Source organism: Canis lupus, chromosome 17, assembly GCF_048164855.1.
Source record: "Canis lupus baileyi chromosome 17, mCanLup2.hap1, whole genome shotgun sequence".
Lineage (NCBI taxonomy): Eukaryota > Metazoa > Chordata > Mammalia > Carnivora > Canidae > Canis > Canis lupus.
In genome coordinates, this window is record NC_132854.1 from 60,728,875 (window position 1) to 60,754,061 (window position 25,187).

Sequence of the window (25,187 nt, forward strand, 5' to 3'; positions counted from 1 at the left end):
GTTTCAGTTCTCGAGGTCAAAGGGAGGTTGGTTAAAATCCTTGTTTCTTGATGTAGGCATTTATTGCTCTGAACTTTCAGTACTGCTTTTTTTTGATATTTTGTAGTTCCATTTTCAGTTGTCTTTGTATATTTTTTTTATTTCTCTTTTGATTTCTTCTTTGGCCCATTGGTTTTTCATGAGTAGGTTAATCTTCACAACTGTGAATTTTCCATCTTTCCTCCTATTACTGTTTTCTAGTTTTAGACCACTAGGTCAGAAAAGATACTTAGTACCATTCCCTCTTAAATTTGTTAAGACAGGGATCCCCGGGTGGCTCAGTGGTTTAGCACCTGCCTTCAGCCCAGGGTATGACCCTGGAGTCCCGGGATCGAGTCCCGCATCAGGCTCCCTGTGTGGAGCCTGCTTCTCCCTCTGCCTGTGTCTCTGTCTCTCTCTCTCTCTCTCTTTGTGTGTGTCTCTCATGAATAAATAAATAAAATCTTTGAAAAAAAATTTGCCAAGACATTTTTTGTGACCTATCATGTAATCTTTCCTTTTTTTTTTTTTCCATGTAATCTTTCCTAAAGAATGTTTTGTCTGCACTTGAGAAGAATGTGTATTCTGCTGCTATTGGATGGAATATTCTCTTTATGTCTGGTCTAAAGTGTAACAAATCCATTACCTTATTTTTATATCTGGATGGTCTGTCTGTTGTTGAAAGTGGCATTCTGACGTCCTCTCCTATTATGGCACTGCTGTCTATTTCTCCCTTCAGATCTGTTAACAAATCAGGTTTTTTTAGATGCTCCCATATTGGGTGCATATATATTTAGAATTGTTATTTCCTCCTGATGAATTGACCCCTTTTATCATTGCATAATAATACTCTTAATGTGTGTCTCAGATAACTACTTCTGTTCTCTTTTGGTTGCTCTTTGCTTGACATATCTTTTTTGATCCCTTGACATTTAGCCTGTGAATGTCCTTACTGCTTGAGTCCTATGTAGACGGCATACAAATGGGTTTTTATTTTTCCCCCATTCAGCCAGTCTGTGTCTGTTAGAGAATTTTGCCCATCTAAAGTAATTATTGATAAGTAAGGATGCACTGTATCCATTTTGTTAATTGATTTCTGATTGTTTTATATAGTTCCTTTCTTGTTGTCATTTTTTGTAGCAGTTTGCTTTAATTCTTTATCATTTGTGTATCCATTATAGGCTTTTGCTTTACTGCTTTCATGATAAATGGTGTAGTTATAACCATCTATTTTAAGTTGGTAACTTCAATTGCATGAGAAAGTTCTACCCATTTACTTGTCTCCGCCCCCCAACATTTTATGTTGATGTCCCAATTTACATCTTTTTATATTGCGGCCATTAACAAAATAACGTAGCTATGGTTATTTTCAACACTTTTGTTTCTTAACCTATATGCTAGGTTTCAAAGAGATTTACATACCACCATTGCATTATTATTTTGAATTTTAATATACCTTTACCAGTAAGCTTCTTACTTTAATATATTTTCATGTTACTAAGTAGCATCCTTTTGTTCTAGTTTGAAAACTCATTTACCATTACTTGTAGGTCGATTTGGTGGCTTTTGTTTATCTAGGAATATCTTTATCTCTCCTTCATGTCTGAATAACAGCTTTGCTGGGTAAAGTATTCTTAGATGAGTTTTTTTTCTTTGAGCACTTTGAATATATCACCCTACTCTCTCCTCCCCTGAAAGATTTCTGCTGAAAAATCTGCTGAAGACCTTTTTGGGATTTCTTTGTAGGTAATAGTTCTTTGTTTAGAGATTTTTGTCTTTGGTTCTTCAGAGGTTGATTATAATGTGTCTTGGTAAAGATTGCTCTTGGAGCTTCCTGTGCCTGGATGATCATATCCCTCCCCAGACTGGGGGAGTTTTCAATCATTATGTTTTCTGTTCCTTTCTCCCTCTTTTATCCTTACTTTGGAAGTCCCAGAAAGAGATTGTTTCTTTTGATGATGCTTCACAGTTCAAGTAGGATTTCTTCACTCTAATTTCAAAAAATAGGATTTTTGCTTAAGGTGTTGCTAATCATGTCAGCCAGCTACTTCTAAGATCTGTTCATTGAACTATGACAAGGAATATTTCTCTTTTGAAATTCCTTAAATCAGTTATACTTAATCAAATTGTAACAACCCTTTGTTAATACAAAGTCAGTTCAGTCTATCCTTTCATTTTACAGCCAGTAGTAGGGTAATACATAAGTCATACTGAAAAATAATCAGGGAGAAATACAGAACTTAGAGAAAAATTTACATATGGGCATGAATATGCTCCTTTCATGAATAGTTTTTTAGATTTACAGATTTTATCATTAAATTTATCAGCTTCAGCTCCCAATTCTCAGATCTATGACCTTAATTTTTTCTGTTGTTCCTCAAATGGATAGCTTTTTAATATATACCAGAGCAGTCAGAGCTAGCAGTTGTTCATAGTCCCATTCTATTTAGTATCTCCTGTGATACTTGTCACACTTTCCTAAGAGCTGCTACTCATACTAAACAAAGCTGATCCCTAAGGCATTTTTTTACTTCAAAATTTTCTATTTACTATAGATGTTTTTGCCACCTTCTTATAATACCAGAGTCCTTGTCATCTTTTCTTATAAAAACCATTTGTGGTTTATGGGGATTTGTACATACTTAAAATTCCCTTGATAATAAGCACTTTTAGATAATATGTATTTTTACCTCATATGTATTTTGTATTCCTTCATTCAATAGGAATCTATTGAGTGCCTATAGGCACCAATACCAACATTTGTGCAGGTATTAGAAGTCATTCGACTGAGCTGCTAAAAGCCTTACAGCAGCGATTGAAGATTTTATAGCTAACCCAATTCCTCTATGTAAATGTACATTTCTGCAAAAATATCTGTGTTTTGGTGATTTTTAAGGTCAGGTTCATGAAAAGACAAATAGTGTTTTTAGTAGATACATGCTTACTTCTTTCTCTTATAGACGGCAGCCCACAGTCCTCAGGGTTCCAAGCCTTTGTCTGTTTGATCCCCTACCCTGTGATTTAGAATAGCTGCTAGATGGGTAGCAACAATTTCTTAAAACACAGCAAAGTACCAGCCTTAAAAGATTAATGATGATATGTGCAGTGTATACATCTGGAAAGAAAATTCAGTATATATATAAAGAAGATATTGTATCATCAGTCATCTGGGAAATGGCCAATTCATATCAGGGTGAAATATCATTACCCACTAGAATGGCAAATATTTTAAAGAACAATAACACCAAATATTGGTGAGGATGTGAAGCAACTGAAACAAAATCGGTTTGGATGTGCCTTCTAAGCTAAAAACAAACAAACACACACACACACACACACACACAAAACAAGCAAACAAACAAAAACAACTCACCTTGTGCCCTAGCAATTCCACTCTTAGGAATATGCCCAACAGAAGTGAATGTGCACTGTTCACAAAAGAGGGGAGGTTGCCAGATAAGGCTTCACAGCATCACCTTGGGTTTGCTCTCTGAAGATGGGCAGGTGTTCTCTAAGGAGCCAAGCATCCAGAAGAGCATGAAGTCATGGCGATGTAAGCCAGCCTGATGTTTTGGGTAACAATGCCTGTTCTAAACAGTTTCAACACAGAGATTACAATTCCAGAAAGACCCAAGGCTGGAGGAGTGTTGTAGCGCTTACTACTAAGTCAGTTCTGCCCAGGGACATGGTCAGATTTGTACTTACCAAGATCACTCAGATTGGTGTGTTGGAGCGAAGTTAGCAGGAGGTCAGTCAGGATGGATGGTTATCACTTTGCTGCCATTTTGCCAATTCTGGAGAATAAGTACTTTCCTTATATTGTGTATTATCTTGTGTCATTCTATAAGGAATGAACAAAGGACCATCTAGTCTGAAACCATTCAGATGATTTTCAAATGTTCTATCTAGAAAAATCCATGATTTCACCAAATATACACAGGTTTTGTTTATCTTTACAATGAAACTTGCATTTTTCCTCTGAATTGTCCTCATTTCTTTCTAATGACCACCACCAACAACAACAGAAAGCCACAGGGTTTTAGTTTGGGAGGATGACATAGTTCACCTCCTTCCAGCTACATATAAAAACAATTTCTTCTGAAGGAAACCCAAAAGCTAGTTAAGCAAACCCCACAAATCAGGCAAATGAGAAAAACACCCACATCAAAGTGGGTGGGGGTGTGGGGTTCTGATCCAAGATGGCAATGTAGGAAGATCCCAAACTCACCGTCCTCCATGGGCACACCAAATCTGCACCTATTTATAGAGCAATTCCTCCTGAGAACTGAGGGCTAAATGAACAGCTTCTGCACAACAGAAGACAGAGAAGCTGCGTAGAGAACATCAAGAGAGATGGAGGCACGAAGGGAACCACCCACCCTTGACACTGTGAACTGAAGCGGGGAGAGGTAGTGTAAAGAGGCTGTGGGACGATTCCTCTGTCCTAGGGCACAGGGGGAAATAAGACTACAGTTTAACAGAGCACCTAGAATATAAAGGGCCTGACCCTAGAACCAGCCAAAAAGTGGGGGAGCTGCTGAAACTCTCCCTGAGCCCAAGGGGCAGGCAAGCACCAGGGTTTAAGTGCCCTATCCCCAAGTTTGACAGTGCAGATGGAAACAGGGTCCAGGTACCCTAGCCAGCTCACCTCCTCGGTCACCTCAGCACAGTGCTGCTCACATCAGGACTCTGCTCAGCACTCACTGTATCTCTAGTTATTGCACGAAGGTGACACAGGCCCAAGCAACCTGGAATACCCTGGTACCCTGGGCTCATTCCACTTCCGCCTCAGCAGGCTTGCTAGGGTACTCCCAGCACAGAGCGCACTGGGACATCTCATGCTTGCCTCAGTTCTAACCCCATGTGTGGAGCACCCCAGCATCACCTATCCTGTGCCATAGCTCAGCTCCAGAGCAGGTGCCCTGCAGTGTGCCCTCCATGTGGAAAGCCCCAGGACACCCTGGCTTGCATCTGCTTCACCTGCCACTATTCCACCAGGGCAGCCCATCACAGAGTACCCTAGGAGCCCAGCCCACACTACATCTAAAAACAGAAAAACATTCTTTTCAACTGCACATGGAACATTCTCCAGGAGAGATCACATTATAAGCCACAAAATAAGTTTCAATCAATCATAAAAAGATGCTGTCAAGTGTCTTTTTCAACCATAATAGTATGAAAGTAGAAATCAATCACAAGAAAAAAAAAAAAAAACCTGGAGAGGCACCTGAGTGGCTCAGTAGTTGAGCATCTGCCTTTAGCTCAGGCCATGATCTCGAGGTCCTGGGATTGAGTTCTGCTTCGGCCTCCCTGCTCAATGGGGAGCCTGCTTCTCCCTCTCCCTTTGGCCCTCCCGCTCACACACTGGTGATCTCTCACTCAAGTATATTAATAACATCTTTTAAAAATAAAACTAGAAAAAACACAAACATGTGGAAGCTAGACAACAACCAATGAATGGGTCAATAAAGAAATCAAAGAGGAAATTAAAAAATACATGAAAACACAATGGGCCAACATCTTTGGGATACAATGATGGCACTTCCAAGAGAAGAATTTACAGTGATACAGGCCTACCTCAAAAAATAAATATCACAAACTATCTAACCTTAGTACTAAGGGAACTAGAAAAAGAACAAAACCCAAGGGTAGTAGAAAGAAGGAAATAATAATTAAAAAAAAAAAAAAACCAGAGCAGAAATAAATGAAATAAGAACTGAAAAAAAAATTGAAAAGATCAATGAAACCAAGAGCTGGTTCCTTAAAATGTAAATAAAATTGATAAGCCTTTAGCCAGACTCAAAGAAAAAAAAATGAGAGGTCCCAAATAAAATCAGAAACAAAACAGAAGTAAAAAAGCAACATCATAGAAATACAAAAGGTTATAGGAGACTACCACAAAAAAAATTATATGCCAAAAACTTGTACAACCCAGGAGAAATGGATAAATTCCTGGAAACATACTATCTTCCAAAACTGAGTTAGGAAAAATAGAAAATCTGAATAGACCAATTAATAGTAACAAAAGTGAATTGGTAATGAAAAAACTCCCAACAAACAAAAGTCCAGTACCAGATGGATTCACAGGTGAATCTACCAAACACCAGTTTATACCTATTCTCAAGCTATTCTAAACAATAGAAGAGGAAGGAAAGCTTACAAATATGTTCTACAAGGTACCAAAACCAGACAAAGACCCTACAAAGAAGAAAACTATGGGCCAGTATCCCTGATAAGCACAGATGTAAAAATCCTCAATAAAAAACCAGCACGTTCCATTTAGTAATACATTAAAAGGATCATTCACCTCAGTCGAGTAGGATTCATTCCAGGATGTATGGGGAGTTTGATATTCACATATCAATCAATGTGATACACAATATTAACAAAACTAAGGATAAAAATCATATGATCATCTCAGTATATGCAAAAAAGGCATGTAACAAAAGTCAACATTTGTTGATGATAAAAACTCAACAAAGTGGGTTTAGAGGGAACATACCTCAGATAATACTGGCCATAGATGACAAACCTACAGCTGACATCATACGCAATGTGAAAACCTGAGATCAAGAAAAAGTCAAGGATGTCCACTCTTGCCACTTCTACTCATCATGTGACTAGAAGTCCTAGCCACAGCAAAAAGAAAAAAAAGAAAGAAAGAAGGGCACATTGATAAGGACAAAGTTAAACTTTCTCTATTGGCAGATGACATGATACTATACATAGAAAACCCTAAAGACTTCACCAAAAAAAAACTATTAGAATAAACGAATTCAGTGCAGTAGTAAAATATAAAATGAATACACAGAAACTGGTTTTGTTTCCTACAACAAAGTAGCATAAAGAGAAATCAAGAAAACAATTCTATAACTTTACACACCAAAAAAGAATAAATATCTAGAAATAAACTTATCCAAAGAGGTGAAAGGCCTACTCTGAAAACTATAAAACACTGATGAAAGAAGTTGAAGGTGACATGAACAAATGCACATTCCATGCTGATGGATTGGAAGAATTTGTTAAAACGGCTGTCCTACCCAAAGCAATCTACACATTCAGTACAATCACTATCAAAATACTAATAGCATTTTTCCTCGAACCAGAAGAAATTATCCTAAATTTGTGTGCAGTCACAAAAGACCCTGAGTAGCCAAATCAATCTTGAGAAAGAACAAACCTGGAGCTATCATAATCCTTGATTTCAAGATATAGTGATAGTGATCAAAACAGGATGGCACTGGCAAACAGAAATGGATGCAGAGATCAATGGAATGGAACAGAGAGCCAGAAGTGGGGCCCATGCTTAAATGATCAGTTAATCTCAACAAGACAGGCAAGAATATACAATAGGGGAAAGACAGTCTCTTTAACCAATGGTGCTGGGAAGACCAGACAGCTACATGCAAAAAAATGAAACTAGACCACTTTCTTACACCATATACAAAAATAAACTCAGAATGGATCAAGAGCCTAGCAGCTGGGTGGCTCAACTGAGCACCTGACTTTTGATTTCAGCTCAGGTCATGATCTCAGGGTAGTGGGATTGAGCCCCAGGACTGCACTCAACAGGGAACCTACTTGAGGTTCTGTCTCCCTCTGCCTCTGCCCCTCCCCCTGCTTGTGCTCATGTTCTCTCCCCCTCTCTCCCACCCAGAAAAAATAAATCTTTTTTTTAAAAAAGAAACTAAATGTGAGACCTGAAACCATAAAACATCTAGAAGAAAACATAGGCGGCGGTAACCTCTCGAACATAGGCCTTAGCAACATTTTTCTAGATATGTCTCCTAAAGCAAGGGAAACAAAAGCAAAAATAAACTATTGGGACTACACCAAAATTAGAAGCTTTTGCACAGTGAAGGAAACTATCAACAAAATGAAAAGGCAACCCACTGAATGAGAAGATATTTGCAAATGATATATCTGATAAGGAGATAATATGCAAAATATATAAAAAACTTATACAACTCAACACCAAAAGAATATCTAATTTTAAAATGGGCAGAGGACCTGAATAGACATTTCTCCAAAGAAAACATAAAGATGGCTAACAGACACATGAAAAGATGGCTCAACATCACTCCACATCAGGGAAATGCAAATCAAAACCACAATGAGTTAGATATCAGCACCTATCAGAAGAGCTAGTATCAAAAAAGATAAATAAATGTTGGTAAGAATATACTGAAAAAGGAATTTTTAAAAAGATTTTATTTATTTATTCATGAGAGATACAGAGAGACAGAGAGGCAGAGGGAGAAGCAGGCTCCATGGGGAGAGCCCAATGTGGGATTTGAACCCGGGTCTCCAGGATCACGCCCTGGGCCAAACGTGACACTAAACCACTGAGCCACCCAGGGATCCCAGAAAAAGGAATTCTTGTTCACTGTTGTTGGTATAGACACTGTGGAAAATGGGGGAAGTTGTAAAATATAAAATCCACTAATTCCACTATTCAGTAATGTTGCAATATCAATTTCAGCATATCAATATACCACTATTAGGTATTTGGCCACAGAAAACAAGAACACTAATTCAAAAAGACATATGTATCCCTCTATTTAGTGTAGCATGAGCCGAGATACGAAAACAATGCAAGTATCCACTGAGAGAAGAATGGATAAACGTGTGTGTGTGTGTCTACACACATACATACATACACACGATGGAATATCAACCATAAGAAAGAATAAGATATTGCCATCGTGTGTATGTATGTGTGTGTGTAGACACACAAACACACACATCCAAATACAGATGGACCTAGAGGGTAATATGCTAAGTGGAATAAAAAGAAGAAAAAGCAGAAACAAACACATTAATACAGAGAATAAATTGATGGTTGCCAGAGGGACAGGCAGTGGGAGGTACAGGCTTCCTGTTACAGCATGAGTGAGTCACGTGGATTAAAGGTGCAGAATAGGGAATATCGTCGGTGCTGCAGTAGTGTTGTATGGTGACAGGTGGAGCTACATTTGTGGTGAGCATACCATAACATATAGACTTGCTGAAGCACTGCCTTGTACACCTGTAACTAATATAACATTGTCAACGTTACTTAAATTTAAAAAAAAAAATGGTAGGAGAGACTGAGACACAGTCTCACGACGAATCTCAGCCCAGGCAAAGTAACCCACCGTCAAGGAGGCTATCTCGAGTTGGAACCTGTCCCTGGGGAGTAAAGAGTTTGAACTCTTCTTGTGGTACTGCAACTCTTTAAGGCCTGTACCTGAGAGATAAGTCCCCAAAACATCTAGCTTTGAAAACCCATCGGGCTCATGTCCAAGAGCCCCACAGGATATAGGGACTTGAGAAGTAGTTCTCACGGGGCTGTTCAGAATTACCCACCCCCAGGACCCAGCATAGAGACAGCCAACTAAAATGCATCAACTCTTTCTGTGAACAAAACCTGTTTGCATATTTTAAAGCTTCACCTGAGGGATAGGCATCTAATTTAACACACATCCAGGGTCCTACTGAAATACTTCACAAAACAGCTGCAGGTGGGTGCTATTTTTGTGCTCTTCCTCTGCTTCATTCCAGGTCACCAGTTTCTCCCAGAAAGGAGCTTATACACTAGTTCTTGTGCCCTGATTTTTGCAGCTGCCACTCAGGAGAGGCTGCTTGGCTCTGGTGGCCTGCGGGCCTTGACTTTTACAGGCTCCATGGGGCTATAACAAACTGAAAAGGAGTTCTTAACCAGCTGTACTGCAGGGCACAGCAAAGAGGCATCAGACTGAAATACTCACTCTGTAAAAGCAGCTTATTAGCTTATCTGTACAGTTGTGGCCTGTGGGGCATGCTTTTATTTGAACACTGACGACCTCTTCAGAGACTGGGAAGGCTGGTGGGCACCATCTTCACACTTTTCCTCTTCCTAGCCCCATGTTTCCAGTGTCTCCAAGAAAGGAGCTGCTTATATACTTCTTTGGTGGCCCAGATTTTGTGGCTGCCACCTTGAGAAAACATTCCTTGGTAGCTTGGCCCTGGTGTCCAGCGAGGCTTGTGTTCACAGATTCAGTGGGAAGGTAACAAACAAAGAAATGGCTCTTCATTGGCCGTCAGCCCAGGGCTCAGTGCAGAGGGGCAGACAATAACGCCTGTCTCCCACGCTTCCCCTGAAAGAGGTACATTTGCACATTTTAAATCCTGTTGCCTTAGGTTCTTGTTTTCAATCAGCTTGAATCTAGTTGCTGACTGAGATCTCCCTTTGGGGCACCCACAGGTCCTAGTGCACCCTCAATTATTGGGAGCCACTAGGAACAAAATAGGAGGCTTGGACAAACACAAAGTTTTGAGATACCATGAAGAGCTAGAGCAAGGTTGAATAATAGTTTCATCTCCTTCATGATCTCACTCCTTCAGGTTGGGAAATGTGGCTGTTTTCTATGGTTGCATAGCAACCAACACAGAGAGTCAAAGAAAATACAGAAACAAAGGAACTTGTTCCAAATGAAAGAACAGGATAAAATCTCAGAAGAAGAAAAAACCTTAATGAAACAGAGGCAAGTGCTTTACCTGACCAAAATACTAAGTTCCGGAGAAAATGAGACAAAGTTAGAACTTCAACAAAAACAAAATATGAGTACCACATAGGAAGTCATAGACCTGAAGAAACAATAACTGAACTGAAAAATGCACTGGAGGGTTCGACAACAGACTAGATGAAGCAGAAGGAAGGATCAGCAAACTCCCAGACAAGGCATCAGAATGCCTCCAATTAGACCAGCAAAGAGAAGAAAGAACAAGAGTGAAAGTAGCTTCAGGAACTTATGGGACACCACCAAACAGACTAACATCCACATGTAGGGGTCCCCAGATGGAGAAGAGAAAGGAGTAGAAAACTTTTTTGACAAAATAATGGATGAAAACACTTTTAACCTGCAGAGGGATACAGACATCCAGAACCAAGAACTCCAGAGAGTTTCAAAAGGATGATACACCATGATCAAGTGTGCTCTCTTTCAGGGGTGCAAGAATGATTCAACATCTGCATGTGAGTGTCATACACTGCATTATCAAAGGAAGGAGAAAACCTGTACAACCCTATCAATAGATGCAGAAGAGGCATTTGACAAAATTCAACACAATAAAAATCTGGATAGGTTGGGTATAGAAGAAACACACCTCAAAATAATAAATAAATAATATAACAAGTCCGTGGTGAAAAGCAGAAAACTTTTCCTCTAAGGCTGGAAACAAGACAAAGATTCCCACCCTTACCACTTCTATTCAACATAATATTGCAAGTCTTGGAGCAATTAGGCAAGAAAAAGAAATAAAAGGCACCCAAAGTGGAAAGGAATAAAACTGTCACTATTTGCAGATGACATGATACTATACACAGAAAACCCTTAAGCAAAAAAAGAAAAAGAAAAAGAAAACCCTTAAGCCTATGCTAAAACAAATATTAAAACTAATAACAGGGTAGGCCCAGTGGCTCAGCGGTTTAGCACCGCCTTCAGCCCAGGGCCTAATCCTGGAGACCCAGGATCGAGTCCCACATCAGGCTCCTTGCGTGGAGCCTGCTTCTCCCTCTGCCTGTGTCTCTGCCTCTCTCTCTCTCTCTCTCTCTCTCTCTCTCTGTGTTTCTCATTAATAAACAAATAAAATCTTTAAAAAACTAATAAATGAATTCAGTAATGTTGCAATATCAATTTCAGCATATCAATATATCAACATATATCGCAATTATCAATATATAAAAATGAGTTGCATTTCTATACACTTACAACAAACCATGAGAGAAATTAAGAAAACACCTTTATAATTTCATCAAAAGAATAAAATACCTGAGAATGAATTTAACCAAGATGCAAGGCCTGTACATTGAAACCTATAAGACACTGATGAAGGAAATTCAAGAAGATACAAATAACGAGAAGGTATCCCATGCTCATGGATTGGAAGGATTAATATCATAAAAATGTCCATATAATCTAAAGCAATCTATGTATTCAATGCAATGCTTATCAAAATCTCGATGGTATTATTTATAGACCTAGAACAAATAATCCTAAAACTGATGGAACCACAGAAGATCCCGAATAGCCAAAGCAGTCTTCATCAAGAAACAACAATGCTGGAGGCATCACACTTCCTGATTTCAAACTACATTACAAAGCTCTAGCAATAAAAACGATGCTGGCATAAAAGCAGACACACAGACCCACAGAACAGAATAGAGAGCCCAGAAATAAACTCACACATACGTGGTTGGTTCATTTATAGCAGTGGAGCCAAGAATTTACAACGTAGAAAGGACAAGTTTCCTCCGTAAGTGGTGCTGGGAAAACTGGGCAGCCATGTGCCAAAGAATGAGACTGGGCCACTGTTTGATACCGTACACAGAAATGAACTCCAAGCAGATTAAACACTTGAATATAAGAACTGAAATTATAAAAACCCCTAGAAGAAAACAGGTAAGCTGCTTGACATCAGCTTTGGTGATATTTTTTTTTTCCTTTTTCAATTTGACACCAGGAAAGGCAACAAAAGCAAAAATAGGGAGTCTTCATCAAACTAGAAAGCTGCTGCACCACCAAGGAAACCATCAACAAAATGCAAAGGCAGCCTACTGAGTGGGACGAAATACTTTCAGATATTTATATCTGATAAGGAGCTAATATCCAAATATATAAAGAATTCGTATAACTCAGGGACATAACACCTGATTCTAAAAATGGGCAGAGTATCTGAATAGAGACTTTTTTTCCTACAGAAGACATTCAGATGGCCAGCAAGTACATAAAATTGTGCCCACCGTCACTAATCATCCATGAAATGCAAATCTCAACCCCAGATGTTAAACCCCCTCATACTCCTCAGAGTGGCCAGTATCAAACAGACAAATACCGTGTTGTCAAAGACACAGCGTCAAGGCCGTTGGTGGGAATGGAAATTACTGCAGCCCCTGTGGAAGATACTCTGGAGGTTCCTCAGAACCCAGAAATGGAATTCCCATATGATCCAGCAGTTACGTTTCTGAGTGTTCATCCAAAGAAAATGAAAACACTAACACCAAAAGAGCCTTGCTCACACACACCTGTGGGCACCGCAGCATTATTTACAACAGCCGAGACAGAGAAGCCAACTGTGTGCCCATCAGTGGGCAAATGTCTAAAGAAAAAAATTTTTTTTTTCAGCCATGGAAGAAAGAAGGAAATCCCACCATTTGCAACAACACAGATAGACCTCAAAGGCAGTATGCTAAGCACAAGTCAGAGAAACACAGGTACCACACGATCGAACTTATTATATGGGGATTTGAAAACAAAACAAAACAAGCTCACAGATATGGAGAACAGACTGGTGACTGCTGCCAGAATTGGGGGCTGGGGAGTGAAGCTGTTCAAAAGGTGTACTTTTGACGATAAAATAAATAAGGCCCCGGGACGTGGCACGGCTTGACGACTGCTGTTAACAGGACTGGCTTATCAATCAAAAACTGCCAAGAGAGCAGATTAATAGTTTTTGTTACAAGAAAAGATTCTTAGCTCTCAGTGCTGATAGATTAACTAAGCTCATTACGGTGATCACAACATATATGAACATAGAATAATTATGTCATATGAATAGTGTGTATATCAACTCTATTTCAATAAGATTTATTTTAGTAAAATAATGTTTAGGGGCACCTGGGCGGCTCATTCAGTTAAACGTCTCCCTTTGGCTCAGGTCAGGATCTCGGGGTCCTGGGATCAAGCCCCGGTTGGTCGGTTGGTCAGCTCCCTGCTCAGCGGGGAGTCTGCTTCCCCCTCTCCATCCATCTGCTCTTCCCACCTCCCCTCCGCAGCCCCGCTCTTGCTTGCTCGCACTCTCTCTCTAATAAGTAAAATCATTAAAAATAATAATTCTTAAATAATTTTAAGTTTTAAAAGTAATTTCAAAGACAACACAGGCTATATGAAAACTTCCCAGAGGACAGTGAAAGGAGAAGATGTATTTATCTTTAGAACAAAAATCTGATTTCTCATGTGAACCCATTGCCCAATTTCCTTGAGTTACCCCAATTTCTTTATTAGTCTGTGGGGTAAAAGTTCTACTGCTGTGTCGTTACGTGGTAGACAGCGCCACGCTGGCTGTGTGTGTGCCAGGGACAAGAGGGAGTGACCTTTCTGCGAACGAGGAGGTGAGGGTGAGAGAGAACCCCAGCGTCACCGTGCCCTGGAGGGTCCGGGCAGTGCGACCTTCCCTGGGGATTGCGCCCACCTGCGGAAATAAGCCGACTGCCACCGGTTGGCCGGCAAGCAGGCTGCAGCTCCGACCCCCTTCCCTGAGCGCAAGCTGCCTGTGCTCCAAGGTGCGTGAGATGCTTCTGGGCCATTGCTGCATTTTAATTGTTTGGTGATTCCAGAGACATAAGCTCATCTCCCTGGTAGTTGCCTTAAGCAGATTCATTGCTCTAATGCTGTTCTGCTCCAAAAATAGCAAAAGGGGCCGGGGACATGCTTCCGGTGAGTCCCGGTGAGTCCCGACCCTGTGTTGCCTCAAAGACAAAGAAGGTGACCCCACGGTGCATCGCCTAGGTCGCCTGCTGTCACCTGAGGCAGCCCTGAAGCCACCAGGGCGGAGAGGGGCTTCCCCGGAAAGGCGGGGTGCAGGAGGTGCTGGACTCAGAGGGTCACCCCCAGGGAAGCGTTAACTGAACCCCTGGTGAGTGGCTCTCAGCTGTAGCGATGCTGGTCCCTGTGGGACAAGCAGGGACCTGCCAGGAGCAGGGCTGGGGGAGCAGGACCTGGGGAGGGGAGCAGGGCCCAGGGGGAAGCAGGGCCTAGGGTGGAGGAGCAGGGCCCAAGGGGAGCAGGACCTGGGGGAGCAGGGCCCTGGGCGGGGGAGTAGGGCCCAGGGGGAGCAGGACCCCGGGAGCAGGACCTGGGGGGGAGAGGATCTGGGGGGAGCAGGGCCTGGGGGTGGGAGCAGGGCCTGGTGGGGGAGCAGGGCCCAGGGGGAGCAGGGCCTGGTGGGGGAGCAGGGCCCAGGGGGAGCAGGGTGGGGGAGCAGGGCGCCCCTGGGGCCTGAGGCTCCGCTGTCCCAGCGGCCTCCCCCATCGGTGCCCCACTCCCTGGCCTTAGAGCACACAGCTTCCTGTCCCGGGCAGGCCCCGAACGAGGCCCCCCAGGCGCCCCGAGAATCCCCGAAGGCAGAAGGAAGGAAGGCCGCTGGGGCCCCTGGGGCCCCCGGGGCCCCTGACGGACAGGGCAGCTAACACGCTGCCTCTCGGGGCGCCTGGGGGGCGGGGGGGGGCTGCCTGCGGCCCAGGCCGTGACCCGGTCCTGGGTGAGCCCCGGGTCGGGCCCTGCTCCCCCTCTCCCGCTGCTGCTCCCCTGCTTGTGCGCCTTCTCAAATAAAATATTTTAACAAATAAATAAACACCCCCCGCCCCCCAGCATCCTGGTAACCAAGGACTTCTGCCCTCAGCCTCAGGACATCTCGTGTGTAGCCAAGCTCAATGCCCGAGCAAACCAGTTTGCGCAGCAGCACCCGCCCCCCCACCCTGCCGCCAGCAGCGAGGCCTCTCGGGCACAGGTGCGCCCCTTCCCCCAGGTAGGGCCCTCACCTGGCACCCGGGCGCGTGCTGGGGAGCAGGGTGCGGAGCGCGGGGTGCAGGCCCGGGGAGGCGGGGAAGCCTCCATCTCTGCCGCAGCTCCCCGCTGAGGCCCCCAGCAGCCGCAGCCCTGCAGTGGCCGCCCCGTCGGGTCTCCAGGTGCCTCACCTGTGGGCGCCCGGGGCTGCCTCCCGCCTGCTCCTGCCTATAGCCTCTCAGGAGGGCGCCTCCGAGCTCCCCGGAGCCCCCGGTCGGTCGGGAAGCACCTCTTCGGAGATTTTGCTCAAGCACCACCGGCCCAGGCCCCGGGCCGTCACCTCTGCAGACCCCGCCTCCCCCTCCAGGTGGGCGCCCTCCCCTGGCCCACCCTGCGGCCCAGACCGTCCCTATCACCGCTCCCTTTATTGCACCTGGACGCCGGGGAACATCAGGCCTCCCTCAGAGCCCCCGGGCCTGGCCCCCCGCCGTTCTGCACACCGCGGAGCACACAGAAGAGGAAGATAGAGTATCCGTGTGGGGCACAGGCTGCTGGCGACGCGGGTCTCCGAGCGCCTTTGATGAACCCACTGAGAACTCAAACCTGCGTGGGGAAGCTCTGCCTCCCATCAGTGCTGCTTGAAAGATGAGTCGGTGGGTCTGTGGGATCGAGACCTACCTGCAGTCGGGCGGGGACCTTAGGAATCAACGAAGGGAACAGTCATATGTAAAAAATGACGCATAATTGAGACTCTGAGGACCAGCAGGTGGATTCCCGACCCAGTGGGTCCAGGTCCCCACCCAGGACGGCGCGAGGCTCCACTCCCAGTGTGGCCTTCCTCACTGCCTCCAGCACCTACACTCTGATCCACCAGGCGGCCCCCGAGCACGTTCCTCACTCAGGTGCCCCCCCCACCCCAGCTGGATTCTCACTCACCTGCCCCCCAGCACATTCCTCACTCACCTGCCCACCCCCCACCCCAGCAGTTTCCTCGCTCACCTGCCAGCAGTCAGCCTCTGCGTGGTCAGCCTCCGTCCAGCACCGCGTCCCCTCGCCCATGCTGTCCACCTGGAGGACAGTCGCCCGTCTCCAAGGCTCACCTGTGGGGCCACCTGTGCTCCCACTGGGCAGGCCTGGTCTCTGTCGTCACCGTCTCTTGCCTAAGCGACTTCTGTCTCCTGTCCTTCCAGCGAAACAGGTCTTTCACGTGGTCACAGACGGGGTCTCGTTGCCGCTTCCCCTCCCTCACCTGTAACACGTCTGTTACGCTCACCCCGAGTCCCGGGTGGCTGTGGGAAAACCTGGTTCCCCATCAACAGGGAAGCAAGGGTGTGTGCTGTGCAGGAAGGCCCAGGGGGTCACGGCCGCTGGGGGCCAGGAAGCACCCCCGCTGCGAACCCTCACTCAGCCCTTATTTCAAGGATCCAGAAGTTGGATGATCCTGTACTAGAGCCAAGCTCACTGTCCCCAAATCCATTATTTTGTTTAAAGATTTTATTTATTTGAGAGAGAGAGAGAGAGAGAGAGAGAGAGAGAGATGTATGAGCGGGGGAGGGGGAGAAGCAGACGCCCCGCTGAGCTGGGAGCCTGACGTGGGGCTCCATCCCAGGACCCCGGGGTCATGACCTGAGCTGCCCAGGTGCCCCCCAAATCCCTTAGTTGACGGAAACTGCGTGGTAGGGTTGGTCTGTGGGCTGGGCTCTGAGCTGGAGCAGAGGGAGGCTGAGAGCAGCAGAGCACCGACGGCAGCCCCCCCAGTCCCACAGACGGACACAGGCTCCCGCTGCACCGCGGGGGCGGGTATCGGGCCGAGGGGGCCCTGGGGGGGACAGTGCCAGGCCCCTGCTGCCCAGGCCCTGAAGGGAGAGCATCCCAGGACTCGCTGGATCCATGCAGCACCTCCTGGGAGCCCCACGCTCCTCAGATTCGCTGCCGAGCCATGGGCGCCCACCCCTGGGCAGGCCCTGGCCGCCACCCACCCGTGCTGACCTGGACTATGCCACCCCACCCTGGTCACCCCGTCCTCCCATGGGTCACATTCCAATGGTGGTGCTTTGGCTGGAGACAAGCCCATCCTTCCAGGGGTCGTACTGCACTTAGTGGTGACCCCCCTGTCCTGGCCCGGCTCGGCCAGGCCCCCACCACCCTGGCACATCCACGGAGCGGGCACCCCTTCTGTGGCCCTGTGGTCCTGGGGGCTTCACCTCCCCCGGGAAGGTTCAGGGAGATCCCCGGCTGAGGGGCCTGGTGCACCTGGCCCCTACTGGCCCCCACTCACCCCCACTCACCCCCACTCACCCCTACTGACCCCCACTGGCTCCCACTGGCCCCCAGTTGCTCCCACTGGCCCCCACTCACCCCCACTCACCCCCACTCACCCCTACTGGCCCCCACTGGCTCCCACTGGCCCCCAGTCGCTCCCACTGGCCCCCACTCACCCCCACTCACCCCCACTCACCCCTACTGGCCCCCACTGGCTCCCACTGGCCCCCACCCGCTGTGCTCCCTGCACCCTGGCTGTGGGGTTGGGGGACTGCAGTGGCTGCAGCCACACCTGGGGGGGGGCTCCGGGGGACCCGTGACTGTGCTCCGCTCCAGCTAACCACTGTGCCCTCCTACCCCACAGGCGCAGAAGGCACTCAAGACCCCCAGGCCCGCCCGGAGCCCCCACCTGTCGGAGCAGGAGCCTCCTCCCCTGCCCTCCCCGAGCGGGAGCGTGTCCGGCCGCCACCAGCAGCCCCCCGCCGTCGGCCTCCAGCCCACACCCGGCCCCACGGCCCGGCCCCACGGGCACCTGCCGGAGTTGGCGGGTCCCGCCGGCAGCGCCACCAGCCTCCCCTGGTCGTTCCAGAGAAGCAAGTCCCTGTTTTGTCTGCCCACGGGGGACCCACCGCCGGGCTCCTCCGCGCTGCCCCAGTGGTTTTCCAGCAGCGGTGCCACTGGGCACAGGGCATCGGGGCGCGGGCACGGCCAGCTGGTCTCCGTGGACGACCTGGAGGGGGCCCAGGAGACGGACGTGGACACGGGCCTCCGGCTGTCCTCCTCCGACCTGTCGGTGGTCTCGGCCTACTCGGCGCCCAGCAGCTTCGGCCGCACCCAAGCCGCCCTGGGCCCCGGGGGGGTGCACAGCCATGGGCTGCAGCCCAAGGGGGTCCGAGAGGGGCCGCTGCCCACAGGGGGCGGGGGGGCAACCTGGGCCCCCCTCCCAGCCGTGTCACCCGGGCCCCCCCCGGAGCTCCCAGCCCCTGCACCCCCGGGTCCTGCGGGCCGCGACGCCGAGGAGTTCTACATCTGACAGCCCTCGCCTGGCTCCGGGCACGGGCCCTGGTGCTGTGACCCGGGGAGTCCCCGTGCTCCTGGCCCCCCTCTGCCCGGACCGCGCGTCCCCGGGCACCTGAGCGCCGCCTCTTACCTGACAGGTGGCAGGCGGGCAAAACACCAGCGTGTCTGCGCACCTGGATTCTCCAGCTCGAGCCCAGAGACGCGTCGTTTGCCTCCTGCGCTCCCCCGGACATCGGGCTTCGTGCACTTAGTGCAGCTTAAATGCTTTGTGTAATTACTTGAGATGAAAAGCAAACCTAGTCAGCCGGAGCCGACTTGGCGATTTTTCACGCCAAAAAATGGAAGGAAAAGCAATTAAAGCCAAAAGGTGGAGTGTGGGGAAGCAAACAAGTGGCCTGTGCGAGAGATGGGCGCGCGGCCACGTGGACAGCCGGCTCCCCGGAGCCCACGCAGGTGCCCACGGATCCGGGTGGTGCTCCCAGCGAAACCCACACCGCCCGCCTGCTGGAAGAGTGACCGCGGCTGTCCGCGGTGGCGCCTGGCCCCGTGCACACCCAGAGACGTGGACTTAGGCAAAGGAACCCCTGTACCTTGGGAGGGGTGATCGTGAGCACAGACTCCCGGTGGGACCGAGGCAGGGCCTGAAAGCCAGAGGCCAGGTCTGCGTCCACCTGTCAACCACCGCGTGGCCCGAAGTCGCCAGGTCTGGGGGAGACGCCCTGCTCCCTGCGGGTACTTGGATCCAGGAAGAACCGCGCTCGCAGGTAGAGCATCAGGTGACCAGTCACGGCGGAGGGTCCTCAGACTGCTCCACGTCCAAAACCAGCATCCAAGGGCTGCGCGTGTTTCTGTATAAACGGCAGGAGCCGCATTTTATACCACGTTCTCCCGCAAAAGCGCATTGTCACCCCCTCCCCCGACCTTTTCACTTTTAAATGATTTGTATGATTTTTAGGTGACATTTCGGTGGTGCAGGTTAATAAACACCCCTGTCTTCTGCAGACGGGGAAGCTGGATAGGAAACGCTGTCCCGGACGCACGGTCTCCTCGCCAGCCTCCCCGAGGGCGCGGAAGCCTTAATTGAAGCTGGAGCGCTAGCCCGGCCTCAGCCTCCGCCGCCCGTCGTCTGCCTCTGTGGAAGCACGAGGGTATTCAAGCATCAGCTCCCTCCCGCTCACGTTTACAGTCCCCAGGTCCCAGTGCCAAGTTGGCACGGGGTCGGGCGGGGGGTGCAGGCCGAGCTGGGCCTGGTCGCCGCTACCTTTGGAAGCAGGAGCATGGACGTGTCTGCCTTGCTGCTTTCCTGGTTGGGGCTCCTTCCTCCACGACTCATGGCCCGGCTCCCACGTCCCTGAAAGCGCCCCCACGTCTGGGCACAGCCTCAGGACCCCTCTGCCCTCCGCCCTCCATTAGGCCCCTGCCATCCCCGTGCGGGGGACCTTGGGTCCCATCCCCAACATCCTGGATATTCCTGGCCTCCAAATTATCATCTTCTCCATGTTACATAAATAAACACGCAAGCCTCTTCGAATCCCCAGCTGGGGCGAGCAACCTGTTTCTAGAAAGGGCTACATGACAGAGGCGGGGCTTGCCAGCCGCTTGGTGCGTGGTCGCGGGCCGTCCTGTCGGGCAGCATCCCCGCGAGCGAGCACGGGGCTGGGGGCACCGAGGGGCGTCCCTCCGCGTCGCCGGTTCCCAGGCAGCCACTGATGTCGGAGACGTGCCTCCCGACAGCTGGGGGCGGGGCGGAGGGGGAGCAGCATGTGGACTTCAGGGACGGAAATACCAGGCCGGGCTGTGGACACACGGACGTCCTCCCACGAGCACGAGTCAGTGCGGCGTGAGCGGGCAGGCCGCTGCCACGGGGGCTCCTCTGGCTCCTCTGGCCGGCCGTGCCCGTGTCTGCCGCACGTGTGTGCACGCCCGGGCGGCTCCGAGGCTCCCTAGCACCCCCCTGGTAGCCCCCCGGAGCCCAGTGACCCGGGGGAGGCGGGCAGCGGAGCAGGACGTGCAAGATGCCCCCCACGCCAGGGCCGAAGCGGGGAGCCCAGCTCGGTCCCCAGCCAGGCATCCCCCCCCACCCGCCGCCCAGGCGGTGCTCAGAGGCGGCTGCACCCTCTGCAGAGACGGCCACAGAGACGCGTCGACAAGGGCCTGGCCCCCCGTCTGGCTGCGCCGGCGTCTCCCCCCAGCCTGACGGGAGAGGCTGACACACGCTGAATAAACTTGTTCCACTTGAAAACACGATGTTGTCTCCGATTATTTCTCTCCCGGACGAGGCTCTGTGGTACAGGACACCTGGGTCTTAGCCCGAGTGTTTTGTCATTTCATGGTGACCTCGTTCTCCGCCCCCCAGCATTGCCCGGGAGGGGGGATGCTACTGCGTGTCCCCGTCTAGTTCACAGCCCGCCCCTCGTCTCTTTTCCGGAACGGCTCCCCAGATTACGGCTCACGGCCCCACCATGGCACCTGCACACCCCCCGGCGTCACTGCACAGACCAGGTGGCCCTTAGGCCGCTCCTGACTGACGTGCCGATCCTTAGGGAAACATCTGGGTCCCCCGTGGAGCTGACAGGTGAGCCACCAGATACTCGGTGACGGGAGAGGACGTGGTGGAACAGACCGAGTTACAGCACTGGTGTTCCTTGCGCCCTGTGACCCTCGGACAGGGGAGCGGTCACACGAAAGCTAGTGGGATTGCACAGTCTAGGCCACTCCAGCTGAGACCAAGGGCTTACTGCACCCGGACCAGCGCCAGGGAAGCAGCCTCACCTCTGCCGTTTACTATCCCGCGTCCGGTTATCCCATTGCCACCAGGGCTTGAGGCCGCGGAACTCCAAGGGCTTAAGACCTTGAGGCAGGAGAGTCCGCGGGAGGGGCGCCGCGGGGCGGGCCGGTGGCACCCGAGGGAGGGCCCGCTCGGGGGGAGCAGACCTGCTGACTGGCCTGGTCTTCCCCGGAACTCAGCACCCCAGGTGAATCCTCAGTGGGAACCAGGCTCCTCTTAGCACGGATTTCCAGTCGCTCTCTCACGAGGGGATTTCCACCAGCGGTTTGCTCTCCAGCAGAGCTGGAGGTGTAGACGCGGCCCCGCGCCCCAGAGGACCCCCTGATCCCCTGCCTCCCGGCCACGCTGCACTGCGGAGAGAGGGGAACTGGGCCCTGAGTGCCAAGTCCAAGGGCCGCCTCCCTCCAGTCTCGGAGGCCAAACCTGTAGTCAGTGGGGGATGAGGCAGGGGGTGGGGGGGTGAGGTGGGGGGCAGGGGGTGAGACAGGGGGTGGGGGGGTGAGGTGGGGGGCAGGGGGTGAGTGGGGGGCAGGGGGTGAGTGGGGGGGTGGGGAGTGAGGGGGATAAGGGGGGTGAGGCGGGGGCAGGGGGTGAGGCAGGGGGTGGGGGGTGAGGCGGGGGACAGGGAGTGAGGGGGGGCAGGGGGTGAGTGGGAGGGTGGGGGGTGAGGGGGGTGAGGGGGGTGAGGCGGGGGCAGGGGGTGAGGCAGGGGGTGGGGGGGTGAGGCGGGGGGCAGGGGGTAGGGGTCGAAGGGTGAGATGGGGCAGGGGGTTGGGGGGTGAGATGGGGGCAGGGGGTGAGGCAGGGGGCAAGGAGTGAGGTGGGGGCAAGAGGTGAGGCAGGGGCAGGGGGTGAGGCAGGGGCAGAGGGTGAGGTGGGGGACAGGGGTGAGGTGGGGTGAGGGGTGAGGCGGGGGGCAGGGGGTGATGGGGGGTGAGGGGTGAGGCGGGGCGGGCCCAAGGTGCCAGTGTGAGCCCAGGCTCAGCCCCCCCAGCTGTCAGCCCCCTGGGAGCCCCTGACCCGGGGGGTGCAGAGCGCTGGGCCTTGCGCCCCGACTGCCCAGGAGGCCCAAGTCCCCGCCAGCCAGCGTGCCGGCAGCGAGCCAGTGCCCACCCCCGACCCCCCACCTTCTACCCCCCTACCCCCCACCCCACCCTTGCCCCAACCCCTGCCCCTCTGGCTCCCTGGGCCAGACCACACGCCCCGGAGCTCTGCAGCCGTCGGTGGGACCCGCAGCTCCAGCTCCTCCGCCGAGCCCCTTGGCGCCCGCGGGGTCCCCTCCGTCCTCCCCACCACACTCAGAAGGCGGAGGTGAGGCCATCAGGACACTCAGTGGCTGTGGGACGCGGATCAAACGGCCCCACTTCTCGGCCTTGGTCCCTGCGTTGGCAACAGGCGGCGAGCGGCGCGGGTGCAGGGTGACCCTCCCCGGGCGAGGTTCAAGGGGCTGCAATACGGTCACTTGAGCAGAAGAGGCCGCCTTCAGGGGGTCATTGTAAGGAACAGGTGGCCTCGGGGGCAGAGCCTGACGCCACAACAGGTGGGGTCACCTTTCGGAGTCAGGGACATGTGCACGAGGCTCCTCACAGTGGTTGGCCTGAGCTCCTTGGCCCCCCGCCCGACACTCACGCCCTGTGCGCCCCCCCCAGGGCTCGGGGCCTGGACAGACGAGATCATCCCGAACCGAGGCAGAGCCTTGCGCTTGTGCTTGTCGCCGCCCGCCTCGGGAACAGGCCAGAGGGGCACGGGCCGCGAGGGCGACGCCAACACAGCAGAGCCCGCCCTGCGCTCCCTTGCATCCGCGTCCTGCCATCACGGGGGGTGGATGTTTTCTGCTTCATTTTCCTTTTCTCCACTTGACGTGTTTTCGATGATAAGCATTTATTAATCACATAATTAAAAAATAAGGGCGATAAAACAGCAAAACCCCAGCGCCCGTTGAGTGTTCTCAGCGTCCCCCCAATCTGTCCCCGTTCCTGGGGCTGGACGGCGAGGACGGCAAGGCCCTCCCCCGTTCACGTACCGTATAATCCTCCCAGACTCTCACGTCCCATTCGGGGGAGGGTCCCCCTCAATTACAATTAGTGTAAAGGGATTTCCCTGTGGCTCATGGCTTTAAATCACAATTAGTTGGATCAGGGCAGCCCGGGGGGCGGGCTCAGCGGTTTAGCACCACCTGCAGCCCAAGGCATGACCCTGGGGTCCTGGGATCGAGTCCCACATTGGGCATCCTGCGTGGAGCCTGCTTCTCCCTCTGCCTGGGTCTCTCATGAATAAATAGATAAAAATCTTTAAAAACAAACAAAAGAAAGAATTAGTTGGATCTGAAGAAAAAGCACCAGTATTTCTAGCACTCCTGCACCCCCATCTGTCGTCTGAGAGCTGGGCCCGCTGGTACGTCTTCATAAACCGAGTTATCACCGTCTGAGGCCGTGACCACAGACCCCCAACTGGTTTCTGTGGCTCCGACACCTGCCCCGCTCCTGCCAAGTTTTCTAGAAAATGCTCTGCACACCCTCCTGCTAAAACCCTGCCATGGCCCCCTGGGGCCAACCAGGCAGAAGTGTTCCCCCCAGATCCGCCCTCCAGGCCTTCACCCCGGCAGCCGTCACCCTCCCCTGCGAGCGCCCACTGTTCCCTGCTCCCGCCCAGCAGGCCCTCGGCTCCACGAAGTCCACGCTGTGCTTTCCCACCCACGTGCCAGAGGTCAGGCTGTTCCCCCAACGCAGCCCACCCGCATCCCGACGCCACCGGCACCTCCTCCAGGAAGCCTGCTGGCTCTCGCCGCCCGAGCTCACCTCCTGGTGCCGCGACGTGCGAGCACCCGCTTGTGCCTGACTCAGGGCAAATCACCGGACGCTCGGCCTTGCAGGTTCGGTACCGGGCCCCGGTGCAGAGCAGCCCCTCGATTAGTAAGATCCCGATGAGCGAGCACCGGAGTGACGGGTTGGCGTTTGGTTTGGTTGTTCGGCGAGTGTCGGTAGGTGTAAGATTCCACGGGGAGAGAGAGAACAAGGACACACAAGTGGTAGGGGAGGGAGGAGCGGTCGCCCCGCCGAGCAGGGAGCCCGATGCAGGCCTCGGTCCCGGGCCCTGGTCACGCCCCAAGCCGCAGGCTGCCGCCCCCCAACGCTCCCTGTGCTCGCCCCCAGCTCACGGGGCCCCCCGGCCCGAAGCAGCCCCCTCATCCAGGGCTACGCAACTCACTCGTCCTGCAGGCTGGGGACGGGGAAGTCCACGCAGGCAGGAAAACCCGTGAGTGCGGGTTCACCAGGCCTCGGCCGCTCCCTTCGGTTTTGTTCAGTCCCCTCTGCCTTCGCGCCTTCAGGCCAAGCTCCCGCCCTCCACCTGCCCGTGCCCGCCCCCTCCCACCTGTTTTTCACTTTAATTACTTTTCTGCCAGGCCCTGCGTCCTCCCCGTCCTCCCTGTGATGGATTTCTGAGTCACTACCCACACCCACATCAGGGCTGGGACACAGCCGGCTTGGCCCTGGAGCCAGGGCCGTGGGCCCGACCCCTACACTGTGGCTCGTCCTACACTCAGGGCCCAGCCGCCAGGGCCCCTGCCCCGGGCA

At 51.4% G+C, this 25,187-nt stretch overlaps 1 protein-coding gene and 2 long non-coding RNA genes across 4 annotated transcripts in view; 1 reads left to right on the top strand and 2 right to left on the bottom strand.

Moving 5' to 3' along the window:
• Positions 1-21,068, top strand: part of FAM124A (family with sequence similarity 124 member A) — an 84,804-nt gene extending 63,736 nt beyond the window's left edge. Inside the window, exon 4 of the mRNA XM_072783227.1 lies at positions 18,169-21,068. Coding sequence (XP_072639328.1) covers positions 18,169-18,837 — 669 coding nt within the window. The 3' untranslated portion in view covers positions 18,838-21,068. The remainder of the gene's footprint in view (positions 1-18,168) is intronic.
• Positions 1,451-13,608, bottom strand: LOC140608225 (uncharacterized). 2 transcript variants are annotated; one of them, XR_012010253.1, is made up of 5 exons: positions 13,311-13,608; positions 9,768-10,136; positions 3,724-3,859; positions 3,392-3,608; positions 1,451-2,008 (listed from the first exon to the last, which is right to left on the bottom strand). It is a non-coding gene; the product is annotated as an uncharacterized lncRNA (long non-coding RNA). The 2 variants fall into 2 exon arrangements; XR_012010252.1 differs by lacking the exon at positions 13,311-13,608 and having other exon boundaries at positions 9,768-10,679.
• A 1,855-nt stretch (positions 21,069-22,923) lies between the features above and the next one.
• On the bottom strand, positions 22,924-24,954 carry LOC140608444 (uncharacterized). The gene is made up of 3 exons (XR_012010481.1): positions 24,820-24,954; positions 24,411-24,516; positions 22,924-23,901 (listed from the first exon to the last, which is right to left on the bottom strand). It is a non-coding gene; the product is annotated as an uncharacterized lncRNA (long non-coding RNA).
• Positions 24,955-25,187: the final 233 nt, after the last annotated feature.